The sequence below is a fragment of the Perognathus longimembris genome, chromosome 11 (assembly GCF_023159225.1).
Source record: "Perognathus longimembris pacificus isolate PPM17 chromosome 11, ASM2315922v1, whole genome shotgun sequence".
Lineage (NCBI taxonomy): Eukaryota > Metazoa > Chordata > Mammalia > Rodentia > Heteromyidae > Perognathus > Perognathus longimembris.
In genome coordinates this window covers 68,007,014-68,025,010 of record NC_063171.1, presented here as the reverse complement: position 1 = coordinate 68,025,010, position 17,997 = coordinate 68,007,014, and the positions used below count along the sequence as shown (strand labels likewise).

Below are 17,997 nucleotides of genomic sequence, written 5' to 3'. Positions count from 1 at the left end.
GTAGTCACCCACACTAGAATGTTAGCCCCCAACACCATCCACAGGAAAGGAGGCGTCTCACACGCACACACACACACACACGCACACGCACACCCCCCGACGATGCAGAAGGAGCCTGTGGCTGACAAGCTGGTGGGGGTGTGCAGGTGCAGAGGCGGTGGGGAGGCCAGGGTGCGGCCCAGCCTTCCACCCCTACCCAAGATGACCCGCTTCCAAGCAGCTGGCCTTGGTCTGGGCTCAGTTTTGGAGGTTCCATCCCTGGCCTGCTGGGCTGTGACGAGGAAACCCACCATGGCCCTGTCCCCGTCCCCGTCCAAGGCCCCGTCCACAGCCACATCCCCATCCACGGCTCCATCCACGTTCCCGTCCACGTCCCCGTCCATGGCCCCAGCCCTGTCCATGGCCCCATCCACAGCCATGGCCACAGCCCTGTCCCCGTCCACAGCCCTGTCCCCATTCACAGCCCTGTCCCCGTCCACGGCCCCGGCCCGGCCACCAGCAGCGCGGGCTGCTTCCTGGCAAAGGGCCGCGCGCAGTGCCTGGGCCCCAGGGTCAGGGTCCGGGGCCGGGCGCCCCAGCCCGGGAGGGAGGAAGGGCTGAGGGGCTGGGGCGCTCCAGCTCCCCCGCGCTCCTCTGCAGGGGGCCCCTCCTCCCTCGCCGCTCCCCCCCCTTCTCCTCCCCCCCCCCCCCCCCCCCCCGCCCTCAGAAGGTGAACCTCAGCCGGGGCGCACTCGGCCAGGCACGAGGTCGTTGGGACTGTTCTCAGTGCGCATGCGTGGGTCAAGGTCGCCGGTTTTCTAACCCCGGGAAGGGCAATCCGGGAGCTGCCTGCGGGACGGAGCGGCCTCCCATTGGCTGTCGTCGCTGGGCCCTCGCTTCCTATTGGCTGCGGGATGTGCGCACGAGCCGAGCACGCTACCCCAGCGTGGGGCTTCGGGCGGCGCGGCAGCCAATGGGAGGCCCAGGGGGCGGAGCCAGCGGCGCGGGCGTGCGAGCGCGGGCGAGGAGGTAAACAGGCCGCGGCTCGTGTCGCGGCGGCTGAGGAGCGCGCGCGGCGGGCGGCGCGAGGGCCACCTGGACTCCCCGCTTCTGCGGCGGGGTAAGGCTGCCCGCGGGGCCGCGGGTCCTGCGGGGTGCCCGGCATTCCCGGGCTGGCTGCGGGCCGGGCTGCAGCGGCTCCGGGCTCCGGCTGCTCCGGGCTCCGGGGGCCTCCGGCTCGCGGGGCATCGGGCTCCGGCTGCTCGGGCTCGGCTGCTCCGGGCCCCGGCGGCTCCGGGCTCCGGCTGCTCCGGGCTCCGGCTGCTCCGGGCTCCGGGGGCTCCGGGCTGCAGCTGCTCCGGGCCTCGGCGGCTCCGGCCCCGGCGGCTCCGGGCTCCGGCTGCTCTGGGCTCCGGCTCCGGCTGCTCTGGGCTCCGGGGCTCCGGGCTGCAGCTGCTCCGGGCCTCGGCGGCTCCGGGCCCCGGCGGCTCCGGGCTCCGGCTGCTCTGGGCTCCGGGCTCCGGCTGCTCTGGCTCCGGGGGCTCCGGGCTGCAGCTGCTCCGGGCCTCGGCGGCTCCGGGCTCCGGCTGCTCCGGGCTCCGGCTGCTCTGGGCTCCGGGGGGCTCCGGGCTGCAGCGGCTCCGGGCCCCGGCGGCTCCGGGCTCCGGCTGCTCCGGGCTCCGCTGCTCTGGGCTCCGGGGGCTCCGGGCTGCAGCGGCTCCGGGCCCCGGCGGCTCCGGGCTCCGGCTGCTCCGGGCTCCGGCTGCTCCGGCCTCGGCGGCTCCGGGCCCCGGCGGCTCCGGGCTCCGGCTGCTCTGGCTCCGGGGCTCCGGCTGCAGCTGCTCCGGGCTCGGGCGGCTCCGGGCCTGGGCCTCGGCGGCCCGGGTCGCTGTCGGGTTGCCCTGTGGGGTCGGAGCGCGCCGGTGGTGCGGAGTCCTGGCCCTGCCTTCGTCCCTTTTCCCGGGGCCCCGTGTCCCCCAGCGCCGGGCCTGGCCCGGGTCCTCTGACCCGCTCCGAGGCGCCGGTGGGCCCGGCTGCCGAGCCCCCGCACCGGCGCTGCCCGCCCCTCCTGCCGGGGGCCCGCCGTGCCGGGCGCCGCCTGCCCGGTCCTGCTGCAGGTGGCGGCTGCCGGTGGCGGGCCGCGGGGCGCCGGGGCCCACGGAGCGAGTCTGCCCGAGGGGCAGCGCGGGAAACCGCACACAACAGCCCCGGCAGACCCCGGGAAAAGTGCTGCAGGCCGCCCGCAACTTCCCCTCCGTGCCAGAGCGAAATCGCCCGCGGACGCCTCGGGTCCGTGCTTCCGTGTGGCAGGGCCTGCCCTGTGCGCGGTCCAAGCCCTGGCGTGCGTCTGATGGACAGGTTCCTCCCAGGTCTCCCACCAGTGGGGAGAAATGTGTGCAGACATTGCCAAATGCCCCCTGGGGCACCCAGGTGACCCTAACCCGAGCCATCGCACGCCAGCAGCGCCAATTCTGGTTTTCTGGTGTTTAATGAGAGAGAAGAGTCTCCTAGAGTTTCCTGCCTGGGCTGGGTTTGAACTGTGATGCTCAGATCTCAGCCTTTTGAGAGGCTAGGATTATGAGCAAGAGCCACCAGTGCCCAGCTTGTAGCCTTCTTTTATATTGATAAAGCACCAGTATAAGAAGAGAGCTCCTATTTTCTTGTGCAGAGAAAGATGATTGACTTGAGCCCGTGTTTTGCCTTTAGTGATCCAGAATTGAATCCCAAGGTTATGGGCATACAGAGACACTGGGGGCCAGTAGAGCCAGTGATCATAGGGAGATTACTGGGGAGAATAGGAGTATGCATGGATGAGAGGTCATAGTGAAAAATCCATTTAAAAAATTATAGGAGGCCAGCACTGGTGGCCCACACCTGTAATCCCAGCTACTCAGGAGGTTGAGATCTGAGGATCATAGAAGCCAGCTGGACAGCCATCAAAAAGCCAAAAGTAGACTTGTGGCTTGAATGGTTGAATGCTGTCCCTGAGCCTTGTTCCTCAGGGACAGCCCCTACTTCTTAAGTTTAAGTCTCAGGACTGGCATAAAAACAAACAAAAAGCTGCTGGAGAGCCATGCACTGGGAACTCATGCCTGTAATCTCAGCTACTTGGGAGACAAAGATAGGATCATAGTTTGAAGCTAGGCCGGGAAAGAAAGTTCATGAGACCCATCTCAACCAATAGCTGGGTGCAGTGGGGCCCATTTGCCACCCCAGCTCTATGGAAGCATAGACAGGAAGGTTTTGGTTTAGGCCCCTTGAGTGACGAGTGAGACTCTATCTCAGATAGAACAGAATGAAAAAGGGCTGGAGGTAGGTCACTACTCAAGTAGTGTGCCTGCCTAGCAAGTGCAAAGCCTTGAGTTCATACACCAGTCCCCAACCCCTGCAAAGAGTCACCAGAACGTTACAGTACAACAAGGGGAGTGAGAGAGAAGAAAATAGTAGGAGTGGATATAATCAAAGTATCACAGTGAAATTGCCCATGTTATACAATTAACACGTACTAATAGAATACTTTAAAAATGAAAGTGATTGTTGCCCAAGGCAAGAAAATATCATCCTGAGTCCTTGTTAGAGTTTCTGTTCTTATTGATCCTTTGGGATGTATCAGGATTCTTGTGACATTCCTTGGCCAGTTGGAGGTCCTTGGGGACCCTTTATGCCTATGGAAAAAGATCAGGAAGGACAGCACTTCTCCTTTCCCCAAGAGTCATTTGGAGGAGTCTGACTGGTAAGCCGAACTTGGCAGGATAATTTTCCATCAAGAGCCCTGAACACTGAGTCATTATCTTTGTTGCTTGAAACAAGAGCTGTGTGCAAAATTAGACAGGGATATTTAGGTAGAGTGTTGTCTTGATGACAACTGGAAACAGTACTGGCATTCCTGCTAAACAACAGGAGCAACTGTGGAGAGCCAGTGCAACGGGGGACTGGGAGGAAAGCTCGGGTACTGTTCCTCCGGGAATTGCCCTCGTGGGAGGGGTGGCTTGTGAGAAGGAAGGGTCTGAGTCCCTGGAAGTGGCGGGTGGCTGGGTTGTGGGGGGAGCACACAGAACTTGGAGCACAGAGATAAGCGAATACGTACAGGTAGAATTTCTAGACCTGTTGGCTATAGGGGTGCGATTTCTAGTTGGAGGGAGAGCGGGGATGAGGTGGGTGTCATTACTGAGAAGAGAGGGTGCAGAGCTGATCCGGGGAAAGATGGTGATGGAGCTGAGGGCCTGTGGGAGTGTTTCTCCATCCAGTCTCCATGCAGTTGACACCCCTTTTCCTGTGCAGCTCTGCACAGCTGACCGAGGGGTGACCGAGCCACTCCCTTGCCATCAGAACGAAGACCATTTCCCTCACCCTGCAGACTTCTGCGTGTTGTTGCTTGGAAGCGTTAGTGGCTTTGTGTCTAACTTGGTTCATCTAGAAATGGCTTTAGTTAGGAGAGTCTGCCAGAGCTGAGGATGGAGAGGCCTCCCCGGGCAGCTGGTAGAGCAGCAGAAGCAGCCCAGAGGCTGCACTGGGTGGGAGACAGGACAGAGGGCCCAGGACTGGCTCACTCCCCACTCCCCCTGTCCACGCCTTCCCCCGTGGAACAGGTGGAGGAGGGAGCTGAGGCCCAGAAGAGGGAGGAAGGGGAGTGGTAGGGCAGTGTGGGCTAGAAAAAATGGGCGGGGGTAAAGGAGGAACAGTAGAAGAAGGCTCTGAGATGGGGGGTAGTATTAGAGGGGACTCATTGCCTCTGTGCTTAATGTGGGAATGATGGGGTGGCCTCAACTAGGTCCCCTCCCTGCCCTGCTCCAGCCAGTCTCGGAGGAGCTGGCTGTTTCTGATAGGAACGAGGTCTGAGGTCTGTATAGGCGTGCACTGTACACGTGTATGTGCAGAAGGGCAGCCGGGTCTTTCCTGGTGTTTACCCTTTCTGGCTATCTCACCCACTGGAAATCTCCGGAGGTGCCTTCTGAATGAGTCCTTGGGCTTCCTGCTCTGCCTGGGTGTCTGCACCCCAGGCCCTGCCACTGTAGAATATCCAGAAAGGCTCTTAGCAAACTCCTGCACCTTATTCTTTCAGATCCTGCTAAATCCTAATTTTCCTCAGCAGCCTGTGTGCCCTGGAGGTGGCCAGCCCTCCCCTGGTTGCTGGGAATGGAATAGAGGTCATCTAGGTCAGCTGCCTGGGGTCATGTCAGAGAAAGTGGGCCACTAGGCCTGAGGAGGGACAGGCGTGCTCGAGGCCATGCGTGGTGGGTAGCGGACCTGGGTCTGGAGACCCGGCCTCACGGTTGGCCTCCCCGGCGGCCCTCAGGGCCTTCTGTGTGCTGCTCAGGCGTTAGAGGCCCTGGTGGCCTGGGCCCTGCTGGGCTGGGGACTGTCCTGCCTTAGCCCAGGCCCGGGATCACCTCCCCACTTGAGGATCTGCACTGGCCTGGCTCAGAGGAGGTTGGGAGCTTGGACGCCGGCAGCCCCAGGCAGCTGTGACCCCACTCTGCTTCAGCAAACACCCCGCACCTTCCCGAGATGCCAGTCAGACCCGGCTCACCCTGCTGCCGTTAGCTACCACATCTCGCCTGCTTTCCGAGTAGCTGTGGTGCACTGTATTAGTTATAACGGGGTGTTTGTGTCGGCCCCACCGCGCCTGTGTGCCTCCAACTCCAGAGGTCTCGGCTCATCACTGCCATCGCCTCCCAAACCAGACGTCCTGAGGGGAATTGTGAAAATGCAGCTGTTTTGGGCCCTGCGCGGGTCTGGGTGGCGTTTAGAAATCCCGTCTGTGTTGTGTTGGGTCTGCCCAGCAGCAGAGGGGTCCTTGGGACGATCCGCCCTGCCTCGGAGCTGGCTGTGCGGGTTGTGGGCAGCCTCAGCCTCGTCATCCGCTGCTGCCCGCTGCCCCGCAGCCAGGCACCCGGGGAATCCTGAGACCATGGGAACCTGCTCTTGGGGAGCCGTGGCTGCGGCCTCGGCTCTCCGAGCCCTTCCCTCCGCGTGGTACTGTCGGGCAGGTTGCCTCACTCCTGAGCTGTGGTGGATTCCGCTGCGGCGGCTGCTTTTTCCTAATCCTGGGGCTTGACCTCGGGGCCTGTGTGCTGTCCCTGAGCTCTTTCGCTCAAGGTGAGAGCGCTCTGCCACTTGGGGCCACAGCGCCACTTCTGGTTTTCTGGTGATTAATTGGAGATACGAATCTCAGACTTTCCTGCCCAGGCTGGCTTCAAACCACCATCCTCAGATCTCAGCCTCCTGAGAGCCACTGGTGCCCAGCTCACCTTGAAAGCCGTGACTTTGGGTAGCAGTCTTTTTCTTCTCTTAGTGTCCTCTCTTTTTATGGTTGTGGGTCTTGAACTCAGAGCCTTGCCCTGGCTCGCAGCTTGCTTGCTCTCCGGCACTACATATACCACTTGAACCACAGCTCCAGCCTTGCTTTTTGCTGTTTGTTTTGGAGATGGGGTTCCGTGAGGCTTCTCTGCTGCGGCTGGCCTTGCCTGTGACCCCCTGAACCTCAGCCTTCTGAGCAGCTTGGATGGCGGGCAGCCGGAGCCTGTCGACTCTGTGTGCCTCTTTCCCTCCGCTGCAGTGTGAGCACGGGTGAGATAATGTGTGTGTTTTACTGAGCACACACCTGCCAAACCCTCAGTAGAAGCAAGTCACACCATTGTGTGCTGGTTGTAATTCTTACCCAATGTAAACATGTGGAGGGCTGGTTGGATTCGCTGGGGGACAGTGCCCCTGTGCCGCTGCTCAGTGTGTTCTAGTCTGTGGTAGAGAAGTGTGTGGTTGGTGGACAGTTCCCAGAAAAAGCCTGGAACCAGTTTCAAGGAACCGTGAAGTCCAGGAACTCCTTTCCTTCCCAGGCAGGATCTGGGCCCCCCACGGAAGTGGCTGTCTACCTGTGTGGGCTCATGGTGGCATCTCTGCGTGGGTGAGGCAGGCAGCCCGGGGGGCTCCCGGGAGCAGCCTCGCCCCTGGGCCAAGGGGGCCCCGTGTGGGGCTCTCCACTGCCCGTGGTCTTCCGCGGACACCCTGGCCTCTGCCAGGAGCTGTGCCCGCCATCAAGAGCGCCTTGCTCACACCGCACCTGAGTGGCCACGTGAGGGCCTCAGGCCTGCTGGAGTGCCGGTTTTATTTGAACAACACACTTCCTGTTGGCTTACTGTACTGGCCAGGTTGGTAGCCTTGGGGGTGGTTCAGCTCTGGACTCTGGATTCAAAAGTCTTGTGCCCACAGTAATGTCCAGCACGGCCGAGGAAAGCTGAAGGTCAGCGTGAAGGTGAGAGGGTCAAGGTCTGCAGGAATACATTGCCCCGTGGGGAGACTTGACTTTGTTTGGCCTCTGCGCTGCCCTGGCTGTTTTCTCAATCTGTCCCCGGGGTGAGGAATAGCTTTATTTACTTTTCAGCACGGTAGGGCCCTGCAGAGCCCTGCCAGCGGGTGGTGAGGGTGAGGCCAGGCCAGGCTCTGAGCACAGGGCACCCAGGTCCCCCCCTCCCTCCCCCCCCCCCCCCGCGTGGTCCCTGGTCCTGGTGTCAGTGCCCCTTGTCTGGGTGGCCCCGGCCGGGGCCCGCCCTGCTGAGCAGGACAGCGTGGCTTGCTCCTGGCATGGTGCGGAGCTGGCGGCACAGCGAGCTGTCGCCCTGTGTGGTGGTGTGATCACTGTCCTTTTCAGCTTCTCTTCAGAGGAGAGCAGAGTTGTGGAGCCAGCTGGATGTTTCACAGCGGGGTGCGGCTTAGTCCCCGCTGGGGCCACTAGCACGGTGCTGGCAGGACTCGGTTGTTTGTGTTGGGCATGTGCCCATGGCTCAGGTCTGCAATCCTAGCCACTCAGCGGGCTGAGACCTGAGGATCCCAGCAGCCCCGCAGACAAAGCCGAGGAATTCTCATCTCCAGTTCACCGGCCAAACGCCTGAATTGGAGGCAGAGCGCCAGCCTGCCCTCTGCACCAGCTGAGCAAGACTTGAGGCCCCGAGGTCAAGCTCCAGCACCAGCACACAGTGAGGATTTGTGGGTTGGTTTTTTTTTTGGGGGGGGTGTCTTTTAACATTGCCCACTTAAAATTACGATGACTACACTCCCTGATGTAGCTGAGTGTTTCTTGAGGATATTTGCAGAAATAACTCAAAATGGTTGGGTTTTGGGTCACCTTGGAGCTGTGGCGAGTTAGGAGCGAAGCCTTTGGGACTTCCTCCTCTCCCCCCCCCCCCCCCCCCGCCCCCGGTTCTGGGGTTGGAACTTGGCTCCCAGCTTGCTCCGCGTGCTTGCTTGGCTAGTGTCCTATCACTTGAGTCACTCTAGCCTGCGTTTTTGGCAATGGAGCCTTTGGATTTTTCTGCCCAGGCTGGCTTTGAGTGAAGATCTTCTAGATCTCATCCTCCTAAATCTCTAGGATGACAGGCTCGAGCTTGTAATCCACTGGCAACGGGCTAAGGATTTTTTTCTTTTCTTTATTTTTTTTTTAAAGAAGGCGAGGAAAGTTCTGAAAAGTTGCTTCCTCCTTTCTGGCAGTCGTTGCCTCCTCCCTCCCCCCTGCTGCTGGAGGACAGACACTCGCTCACAGAACCCCGCGCTCCGCGTCCATAAGGCGTGAAGCTGGCTCGCTGCGTCCTGAGACATGCGTGCACACGCGTGTACACACACACTGCGCGCACACGCACCCCTAAGTGTGGGTGTGGGCTGTCTGCGGTAGTTGGAAGTCCATTTGTCAGTCTGCTCACAAGTAGCAGATTATGTTTGTCAATAGCATCTGTCCGTGGGGAGAAAAACAGGTTTTGGCTCACGGTGTTTAGGAGCCCTCTCCCACAGAGGCTGTGCGTGGCCAGTGCCGGGGTGGGGCTTGCCACCCCAGGGTTCCTTGGGCACGTGGGACCGGGAGAGACACGTAACTGCTTCCTTTTGCACCTGTCATTAGGTGACCCAATTGCCACTTTGAGACTGTTAGGGAAGTACGGGGGGATGTGCTTGTTACAGTGCCCAGACACGGGGAGTTCGCGTGCTTTGTCACACTCTGGTGAGGCGTGTGGGTGGTGGGTGTCCTGTCACGCGGGCCCTCGAGCCGGCGTGGCCCCGTGCTCGCAGCTGCAGTGGTCCTGCGGGTTCTCGTGGCCCAGCGGTCTCACGATGCTGCACCGGATCTGAAAAAATTGAACTGGCTGTGCCGGGGTCAGTGGGCCGCAGTGGGCCGACTTGCCTAAAAGCTCCCCCCCCCCCCCCCCGCTTTCCCGTGTGGCTAGGTGACTTAGATGAGAAGCTCAGGAATGAATTTTAAGCTTGAGAACAGAGTCTGATCAGGGAGGTCCCGGGCACAGGTTCCGTGGAAGGTTTGACTTCAGACGGGTGTGGCAAGGGTTTGGAAGCGTCAGGGCTTGTGTGGCCCACGGGAGCCGCCTCTCCCTGTGACTGGCCGGACTGGCTTCCCGGGAGCCAGAGGCAGGTCTGTTCCGGGACCTGTCCTGCGTGGACGGCCCGGGGACCCCCGGCAGGAGTCCTGCCCGGGTGTGTGCCGAGCCCCTCGCTCTACCATCTCCTCCTCTCCCTGCTGCTCCTTTCCTGCTCGCCCAAGGCAGGTCTAGAGGGTCCCTGCCATCCTTCCACCCCGGGCTTTCTGTGTGTGACGGAGGCAGGACAGAGCTGGGGACTGCCATCTGGAGACTGACGCTGGACGCCTTGAGCTCAGGTGGTGGGCTCCCTTTTCAGTTCTGGGCGTTTGCTCTGTGGAGCTCAGCCTTGCTTATTGCCATCGATGACCGGAGCTCAGAGCAGAGGCTGGGGGGTGACATGGGATCTCCTGGGGGGCCCCATCAGCCCCCTTCCCCCTCTTCTCCAAACTTCTCTGGCTTACGTTGGAAGGGGTATGGTCATTTGTGCCGAGTAGGGCCTGGTCCTCGTGAGTTGGGCTGGGAGCATGGCCCTGTGAGTTAGGAGGTGTGACTATGATGTAGCCCAGCTGGCCAGGAGTAACTAACGAGTAGTTAATGACCAGCCAGACGGCCCTGCCTCTGCTGTGTACAGGGCCTGTGACCTTGACCGGCACGGAGAATGCTTCTGCTGCACCAGGAGAGAGGCACAGGCCAGGGCCAGCGAAGGCCCACGGAGCCCCTTGACGCCCTCCTTCCCACAGCCCCAGCTCTGGGGCTGCCTGCCCGGTGCGTCTGAGCCTCAGCACGGAGGCATTGGCTTGGCAGAGGAGGTTCAGGTGGGCTGGCCCTGGACGCAGGCACCCGTTCGCTTCCTCCACCTGCATGCCCGTCCGAGCCTTGCAGGCAGAGCTGGAGTGGTTGGGAGGGGACAGATAGTCCCACGCTTTGATCAGTGGAGAAACACAGCCACCGTTTACCATCTGCCCAGGGCGTGGCGCGGAGCCGATGGGTCAGAGGGTGAGCCCTGACATGCTTTCTCTCTTCCAGCCCGGAAGGAAGGCTGCCATGTTGGGAGATGCCATCATGGTGGCCAAAGGCCTTGCCAAGCTGACCCAGGCCGTGCTGGACACCCACCTGCAGCACCTGGGTCTCAGTGGGGAGCTCCTCGTGGCGGTCCGCTCCCTGCAGGCCACTGCCGTCGAGCAGGTCGGCGTGGTCTTCGGGCAGGTGCAGGTAAGAAGGCTCGTCGTAGCGGAGGGTGTAAGGGCACCCGTGGAAAGGGGGCCGGGTCGGGAGCTCTCCGTGAGAGCTGGGGCCTGAACCCAAACAGACACCTTGGCCCAGTGACGAGCCTGTCCCGCTGTCCTGGGGCAAGGCAGGGCCTCTGCGGGGCGTCCTGCTGTAACAGGACTCCACGAGGAGCAGAAACGGGGGCTCATTTCTCCAGCCTTAGGACAAAGGTCGCGTGTCTCTCCGCACCTGTCAAGATCTCCAGGCCTCTCTAATCAGTGTCCCCAGCGGGAGGAGGTGCCGTGCGGCGATGGCGCTCCCCCCCTAGACTGTGAGGTCCTTTGCTCTGTCCTGGGAGGAGGTTCCGTGCGGCCATGGCGCTCCCCCCCTAGACTGTGAGGTCCTTTGCTCTGTCCTGGGAGGAGGTTCCGTGCGGCCATGGCGCTCCCCCCCTAGACTGTGAGGTCCTTTGCTCTGTCCTGGGAGGAGGTTCCGTGCGGCCATGGCGCTCCCCCCCTAGACTGTGAGGTCCTTTGCTCTGTCCTGGGATGAGGCGGAGGAGGAAATTGAGGTTAAACAGTTTGCTGGAAGAAGGGCGATTTCTAAATGCTAGGCGCGAGTCCTTGCCGCCGCCGCCGCCGTGCTCTGCCCTGTGCCCTGGCCGTCCTGGCTGTGCTTTCTGTGGAGAGGAGCCATGGCCTTTCTGCTGGGCATTGTGTCTGTGGAACACCCAGGTTAGCATGCCCTCGAGCCCGGTGAGGCGGCCTGCTAGCGGCCCCCTCCACAGGACCAGGAGCCGAGGCTCACTGCCCGCCCCCCCCCGGCCTGCCAGAGATCTGGACACCCCAGGGCCCGGTCCTCTCCACAGGCGGCGTTCCCCCCGGGGCGGCCGTCCCGGGCTCCTGACCCAGAGGGCTTGGTGCAGAGCCTCCCTCGCCATGTGGGAGGCTCCGCCCTGGCTGGCTGGCGCCTTCAGCCATTGGTGGCTTGCGGGAGGAGAGTCACAGCCTCCTCCCGCCTGGGCGGGGTGCTGGTCCTCGGCTCCTCCTGGTGTCCCGTCCATTTCCCTCCCACCGGGCCCTCAGGCCACTGGCCTGCCTTCAGAACGTGTGCTGTTTATTTATAGCCTCCACTGGTAGTTGCCTTGGCCTTGTCTGTGACCCCGTGTCACTCTGTGGCCGAGGGAACCCTATTTTTAGGTGAGGAAGTAGCAGGGTTAGGAGCTCATTCAAGGTCATTGCAAGTTTGGAAGTCGCAAGACCCTGGGGCTAAGGTCAGCCCTGGGTGACTTGTAAAGAAACCCTGGCTGTGCTCTGGGCTGAGGGGGGGGGGGGCGGCTCCTGGGAGGGGCCTCTTCCCTGTGGAGCCGGGTCCGTGGCGAGTCCGTCCGTGACCCCCAGGGCTGGCCTGCCCCAGGGCCCAGGAGCCCTGCCTGGCCACGCTTTCCGGGTGGGGGGCCAGCTTCCTGGGAAGGGCAGTCGTCGGGGCCGTGTGTGGAGCCGCCTGCCCAGGCCACACCGCGGAGCCTGGCAGAAGCGGCTGGGCCCGGGCCGGCTCCTGGCGCCCGGGCCTTGTGGGGGACAGGGAGGGCGATGGGCGGGGAGGCCGGCACCGCAGGGGGCAGCTCGGGCTGCCCCTGCCCATCTCACGCTGGTCTTGGCTCTGCAGGGGCAGCCCACGCGTGAAGACGCTTACACCCCCGAGGGCTTCGACGACCTGGAAGCGGAGCTGCCGTTCGCAGGGCCACAGGCGACCGGAGCCTCGGCGGACTTCTCTGCAGCGGCTGCCGGGGACCAGGCGCCGGCTCCGCCCCCGGGCCGCGCCCCAGGCCGGGGCCCCGCTCCGGCCTATGCCGCCGGGGGGCTCCTCTGGGAGGCGGGCCGGGCCGCCTCCCCGGGCAGCGGGGCCCACGGGAGGCTGTTTGCGGACCCTAGAGACTTCTTCTTGGCCGCTGGTGTCCGGCGAAGGTTCTTCCACCAGGACCAGTCTCCCGTGGGGGGCCTCACGGCCGAGGACATCGAGAAGGCCCGGCAGGCCAAGGCTCGCCCCGAGCGCAAGCCGCACACGCAGGTGGTAGGTCTCCAGACCCCGGGGCCCGGTGGTGCCCCTCGTGGGGTGGCCGCTTGGGGGCGTTTTCTGGGTGCTGAGGGCAGGGGCTGTCTAGGAGCCCGCGGCCTCTGGCGGGGAGGGAGGCTGGGGGTGAGGCGCAGGCCGCCGTCCCCCGTGGCCCGTCCCACAGGTCTGTCTCTTCCCCCTCCAGCTCAGTGAGCGGGCTCGCGAGCGCAAGGTGCCAGTGACACGGATTGGGCGGCTGGCCAACTTTGGAGGTGAGGGGGCCCCTCCTGCCTGCCTGGCCAGCGGCGGGGCCCCTCCGCCTCGAGACGGAGGGGGGACGGCCCGCCCTGGCGGCTGCCCTGGCATTCGCTGCTCCGTGGCTGACTCCGGCCCCTCTGATGCCCCCCCTGCCCCCGTCCCCGGGAGTCGAGCCGCCGCGCCCTCTGGACGCCGTGCGGTCTGCCCCGGGGCTACCACGCACCTGGGGTGCACCTGCTGCCCTCCCCCGCGCCGGCGCCTGCAGCACCGCACGGCGTCCTCAGGCCGGGGTGGGGGCCGCCGTGGTGCCCGGCGGGGGGCGGGGGGGGGGAGGCTGCGCCCCGTGCGCGGTGCGTTCCCGTGGCGCCCCGTGGGGGGGAGGCTGCGCCCCGTGCGCGGTGCGTTCCCGTGGTGCCCGGCCGGGGGGGGGGGAGGCTGCGCCCCGTGCGCGGTGCGTTCCCGTGGTGCCCGGCCGGGGGGGGGGGGGAGGCTGCGCCCCGTGCGCGGTGCGTTCCCGTGGCGCCCGGGGGGGGGGGGGGGGGAGGCTGCGCCCCGTGCGCGGTGCGTTCCCGTGGTGCCCGGCCGGGGGGGGGGGGGGAGGCTGTGCCCCGTGCGCGGTGCGTTCCCGTGGTGCCCGGCCGGGGGGGGGGGGGGAGGCTGCGCCCCGTGCGCGGTGCGTTCCCGTGGCGCCCCGTGGGGGAGAGGCTGCGCCCCGTGCGCGGTGCGTTCCCGTGGTGCCCGGCCGGGGGGGGGGGGGAGGCTGCGCCCCGTGCGCGGTGCGTTCCCGTGGTGCCCGGCCGGGGGGGGGGGGAGGCTGCGCCCCGTGCGCGGTGCGTTCCCCGTGGTGCCCCCGGGGGGGGGGGGGAGGCTGTGCCCCGTGCGCGGTGCGTTCCCGCGGAGCGCCCCGGGGACGCAGGCTCGGGCCGGGCTGTGCGGGACCGTGTGGCGGCGTGTGCCCGGGCGGAAGGCCTGCTGTCCGGTGCCGGCCTCGCCCGGTGTCGCCGTGGCCTGGGCCACGCGTGTGCTCAGGCCTCTACTTGAGAAGCCAGTGTGCCAGTCGGCTTCCTCCGCCGCGACAGGACACGCAAGACGGCCACGTCACGGGGGGGGTGCTGACGGGCGCATAGTGACACGGCCACATCACGGGGGGGGGGCTGACGGGCGCATAGTGACACGGCCACCTCACGGGGGGGGGGCTGACGGCCACAGCGGCATGGCCACCTCACGGGAGGAGGGCTGACGGCCACAGTGACACGGCCACCTCACGGGGGGGGGCTGACAGGTGCATAGTGACACGGCCACCTCACGGGAGGGGGGGCTGACGGGCTCATAGTGACACAGCCACCTCACGGGAGGGGGGGCTGACGGGCGTATAGTGACACGGCCACCTCACGGGGGGGGGGGCTGACGGCCACAGTGACACAGCCACATCATGGGAGGGGGGGCTGATGGCCCACAGTGGCTGGTCTGCAGTGAACTTCCCGGGCAGCTTCCGTCCACTGTGGACAACGTGGATTCGCCTGCTGTCACACTGCTGGTCTGTGTTCTGTGTGCGGCTGAGCTAGGCTGCTAGTCACCTGCAGGTCTCGAACCCTTCCCCACTCGTGAGGATTGAGGCTTCTGCGTTGCCGTGCCTTTCTTTAACGCATGCGCACGTCAGTGATACAGCGACGTGGCAGCATGGTTTCTGTGCTTAGTATGCTGTCTCTTCCTTTCACCTTTATATCTTCTGTAAGCAGGATATATACATTTCTGTGTTTTAAGTGTAGACTGACCATCTTAGACTTATAATGGGAATATTTAATCAAGAATTCCTGCTTTTATTTGGGGATTGCTGTCTACCATCTGTTTTTATTCACTAGATGGGGCGTCTGTTAGATTCCCCCCCCCCGATCTTCTAAGTCAATCAAAGGCTTTCCCCCAGTCCTCCGTTTCCCCGTTAGTGTTTGCGTTTTAGACGCCCCTGCCATCCTTGTGGTCCCTCCTGAGCTCACAGTGTGCACCCTTCAATTACTACAGTGGACTGTGCGTTTAGCTACCCAAGTCCCCAGTAACACGAGTGTCTAGAAAACATCCTGTTCCTCTTGTTTATGCCGTTACTGTAGATTGCATATCGTTTCTGTTTTATAAAGTTAGGATATTTATCTCCCCTCCCCTGTCCTCAGCACGTGCTCGATGGCTGGCCAAGCTGACCCTTTGAGTAGCTTGTATGAATTTAGCTCTACCCATGTATCATCCTTTCATACTTTTTCTTGCATTTTCGTAAGTAAGCTTGGTATAATTCTCCTCTCCTCAAAAGAACGCCCTACCCCTGTTGCAGTCTACTACTCGTTCTTTCAGTTTCTGTGTAAAAATGTCTTTATATTTACTGTTTCAGCTGGTGTTTGTGCTGGCTGTAGTACTCGAGGTTGGGAAGTACTTACTCCCTTTGGGTCCTTAAATGAGATTCTGTGTCTGTGGAAAACATAGCTGTTTTATTTCTTTTGTTGTTGTTGTCTTTTGTTTATTATTTTTTTTTGCCAGTCCTGGGCCTTGGACTCAGGCCTGAGCACTGTCCCTGCTTCTTCTTGCTCAAGGCTAGCACTCTGCCACCTGAGCCACAGCGTCACTTCTGGCCTTTTCTGTGTATGTGGTGCTGGGGAATCGAACCCGGGGCTTCCTGCATGCGAGGCAAGCGCTGTACTGCTAAGCCACATGCCCAGGCCTGTTTTATTTCTTTTGTTTGGCTACTTTTAGGATTTTTTTGTGTCCAGTATTTGGACTGTGAAGGGTGGGGTGTGATTGCTTTTTATTCCTCCTGCCCAGGGCTTGAACCTGTGACTGGATGTCTTCCGGCAGGCAGGTCTGGGTTGCTGGGACCTTGCACGGCTGGGCTTAGGGCGGCCTTGGGGGGGAGTAGGGAGCCGCGGTGAGGCACGGAGGCCGCGCGTGGGGAGGCCGTGCGTGGGGAGACCGTGCGCGGGGAGGCCGTGCGCGGGGCGTTTGGAAGGAGGGTGGCGGGAGGCGAGCTCGTCCGCGGCTGGAGGGCGGGGGCTGCGCGGGGGCTGGGATTGGACCCTTTGGAGGGGTGCGTGCGTGCCCGTGTGTGCACGCGCGTGTGCGTGCCGGTCCCGGGGCCTGAGCTCGGGGCCTCCGTGCTGTCTCGGCGTTTTCCCCCCGCCGGCGCTGCGCGGCCCGAGCGGGGCCCCCGGGGGGGGGGGGGGCTTTCCTGGCCGAGCGATCGCGCTGCGGGGGCGGCGCTGTGGGGCCCGAGCGGGGGACCCGGGGGGGCGGGGGGGCTTTCCTGGCCGAGCGGGCTTCGGATCGGGATCTGGGGAGGCTGCGGTTCCGCGGGAGCCGCGGGCGCCTGACGGAACCCGCTTTTTTGTTTAATTTTAAAGTTGTTCATTATAAAGGTGGTAAACAGAGGGCTCCGTAAGTCAGGTGGGTGCCTCTCTTCCTGGACGGCGCTACCCCTTCTCTGGCTCTCCCAGGCCCCCCCCCCAGCGGCTCTCGCCCCGCTCGCTCCCGTGCGCTGGGATCGCGCTGCGGGGCAGCCAGGCCGGCACGGCGGCCCTGTTATTTTTAAAAGGAAAGAGGTGAAGGAGTCCTCGTTTCAGAAATGTGCTTTGCTTTAAAAATAGCTCCGGAGACTCCATTGGGCGTCCCGAGGGTGGGGACGGGGCCGGGGCTGGCAGCTGCCCCGCGCCACGCCGGAGGCTGGAGGCTGGCGGCGCTGGGGGCTGGGCGGGGGAGGTGCCAGCGGGGGGGGGGGGGGGGGGAGGGGGAGGGGGAGGGGCTGGGCGGGCGAGGTGCCAGCGGGGGGGAGGGGGGAGGGGGAGGGGCTGGGGCGGGGGAGGTGCCAGCGGGGGGGGGGAGGGGGGGAGGGGGAGGGGCTGGGCGGGCGAGGTGCCAGCGGGGGGGGAGGGGGGGAGGGGGGAGGGGCTGGGCGGGGGAGGTGCCAGCGGGGGGGAGGGGGGAGGGGGGGCTGGGCGGGCGAGGTGCCAGCGGGGGGGAGGGGGGGAGGGGGAGGGGCTGGGCGGGGGAGGTGCCAGCCAGTGCCCAGCTCTACCCCCCTTCCTGCCCGCGGGGCTGCGGTTCCTTTTCAGATCTTGCCCGGTAGGAACGTTGAACACCTCCACCACGGCCAACTTTTTATTGTTTTTTAAACGTTATTTTAACGCCACCCAAGTACAAAGGGGCACAGCCTGCGAGATGATGGGCGACGGCTAACTCCGCTGACCCAGTTTCTGATGTGGCCGGGAGCCCCGAGGGCTGGTGGGGCTGGCGGGGCTGGCGGGGGCACCCGGGTCTGCAGAGCACGCGGGCCGGGGCTGGCGGGGCAGGCGGGGGGCACCCGGGTCTGCAGAGCACGCGGGCCGGGGCTGGCGGGGCTGGCGGGGGGCACCCGGGTCTGCAGAGCACGTGGGCTGGCGGGGCTTGGCGGGGGCACCCAGGTCTGCAGAGCACGTGGGCTGGCGGGGCTGGCGGGGGGCACCCGGGTCTGCAGAGCACGTGGGCTGGCGGGGCTGGCGGGGGGCACCCGGGTCTGCAGAGCACGTGGCTGGCGGGGCTGGCGGGGCTGGCGGGGGGGCACCCGGGTCTGCAGAGCACGTGGGCTGGCGGGGCTGGCGGGGGGCACCCGGGTCTGCAGAGCACGCGGGCCGGGGCTGGCGGGGCAGGCGGGGAGCACCCCGGGTCTGCAGAGCACGCGGGCTGGGGCTGGGGGAGTGTGGCAGGTGGGGAGCACCTGGGTCGGGGCAGGCGGGGAGCACCTGGGTCCGGGGCTGGCGGGGGGCACCCGGGTCTGCAGAGCACGTGGGCCGGGGCTGGGGGAGTGCGGCAGGCGGGGAGCACCTGGGTCGGGGCAGGCGGGGAGCACCTGGGTCGGGGCAGGTGGGGAGCACCTGGGTCGGGGCAGGCGGGGAGCACCCCGGGTCTGCAGAGCCCTGAGCTGTCACCTGAGCCTGGCGGCCTTCATGGCGCTGGCCCAGGCGCGGCCATTCTGTGTGCGCTGCCTCGGCAGCTGTGTTGCTGACGAGGGCCGTGTGTCCATGGCTGTGTGTGTGTGCGTGTGCGTGTGTGCGTGTGCCACCCAGCCTGTCGTGCAGGAAGCCTGGGCTTGGCCCTGTGGTTGGGCCCCGCCAGGTCCTGAGCCGGG

At 64.3% G+C, this 17,997-nt stretch overlaps 1 protein-coding gene across 1 annotated transcript in view; it reads left to right on the top strand.

The window, feature by feature from the left end:
• Positions 1 to 1,042: 1,042 nt before the first annotated feature.
• Coq8a (coenzyme Q8A) overlaps positions 1,043 to 17,997 on the top strand; it is a gene marked incomplete at its 5' end in the record, with an annotated part of 20,836 nt that continues 3,881 nt past the window's right edge. Inside the window, 4 exon segments of the mRNA XM_048358263.1 lie at positions 1,043 to 1,099; positions 10,362 to 10,547; positions 12,213 to 12,617; positions 12,805 to 12,871. Of these exon segments, the coding sequence (XP_048214220.1) occupies positions 1,043 to 1,099; positions 10,362 to 10,547; positions 12,213 to 12,617; positions 12,805 to 12,871 (715 nt within the window).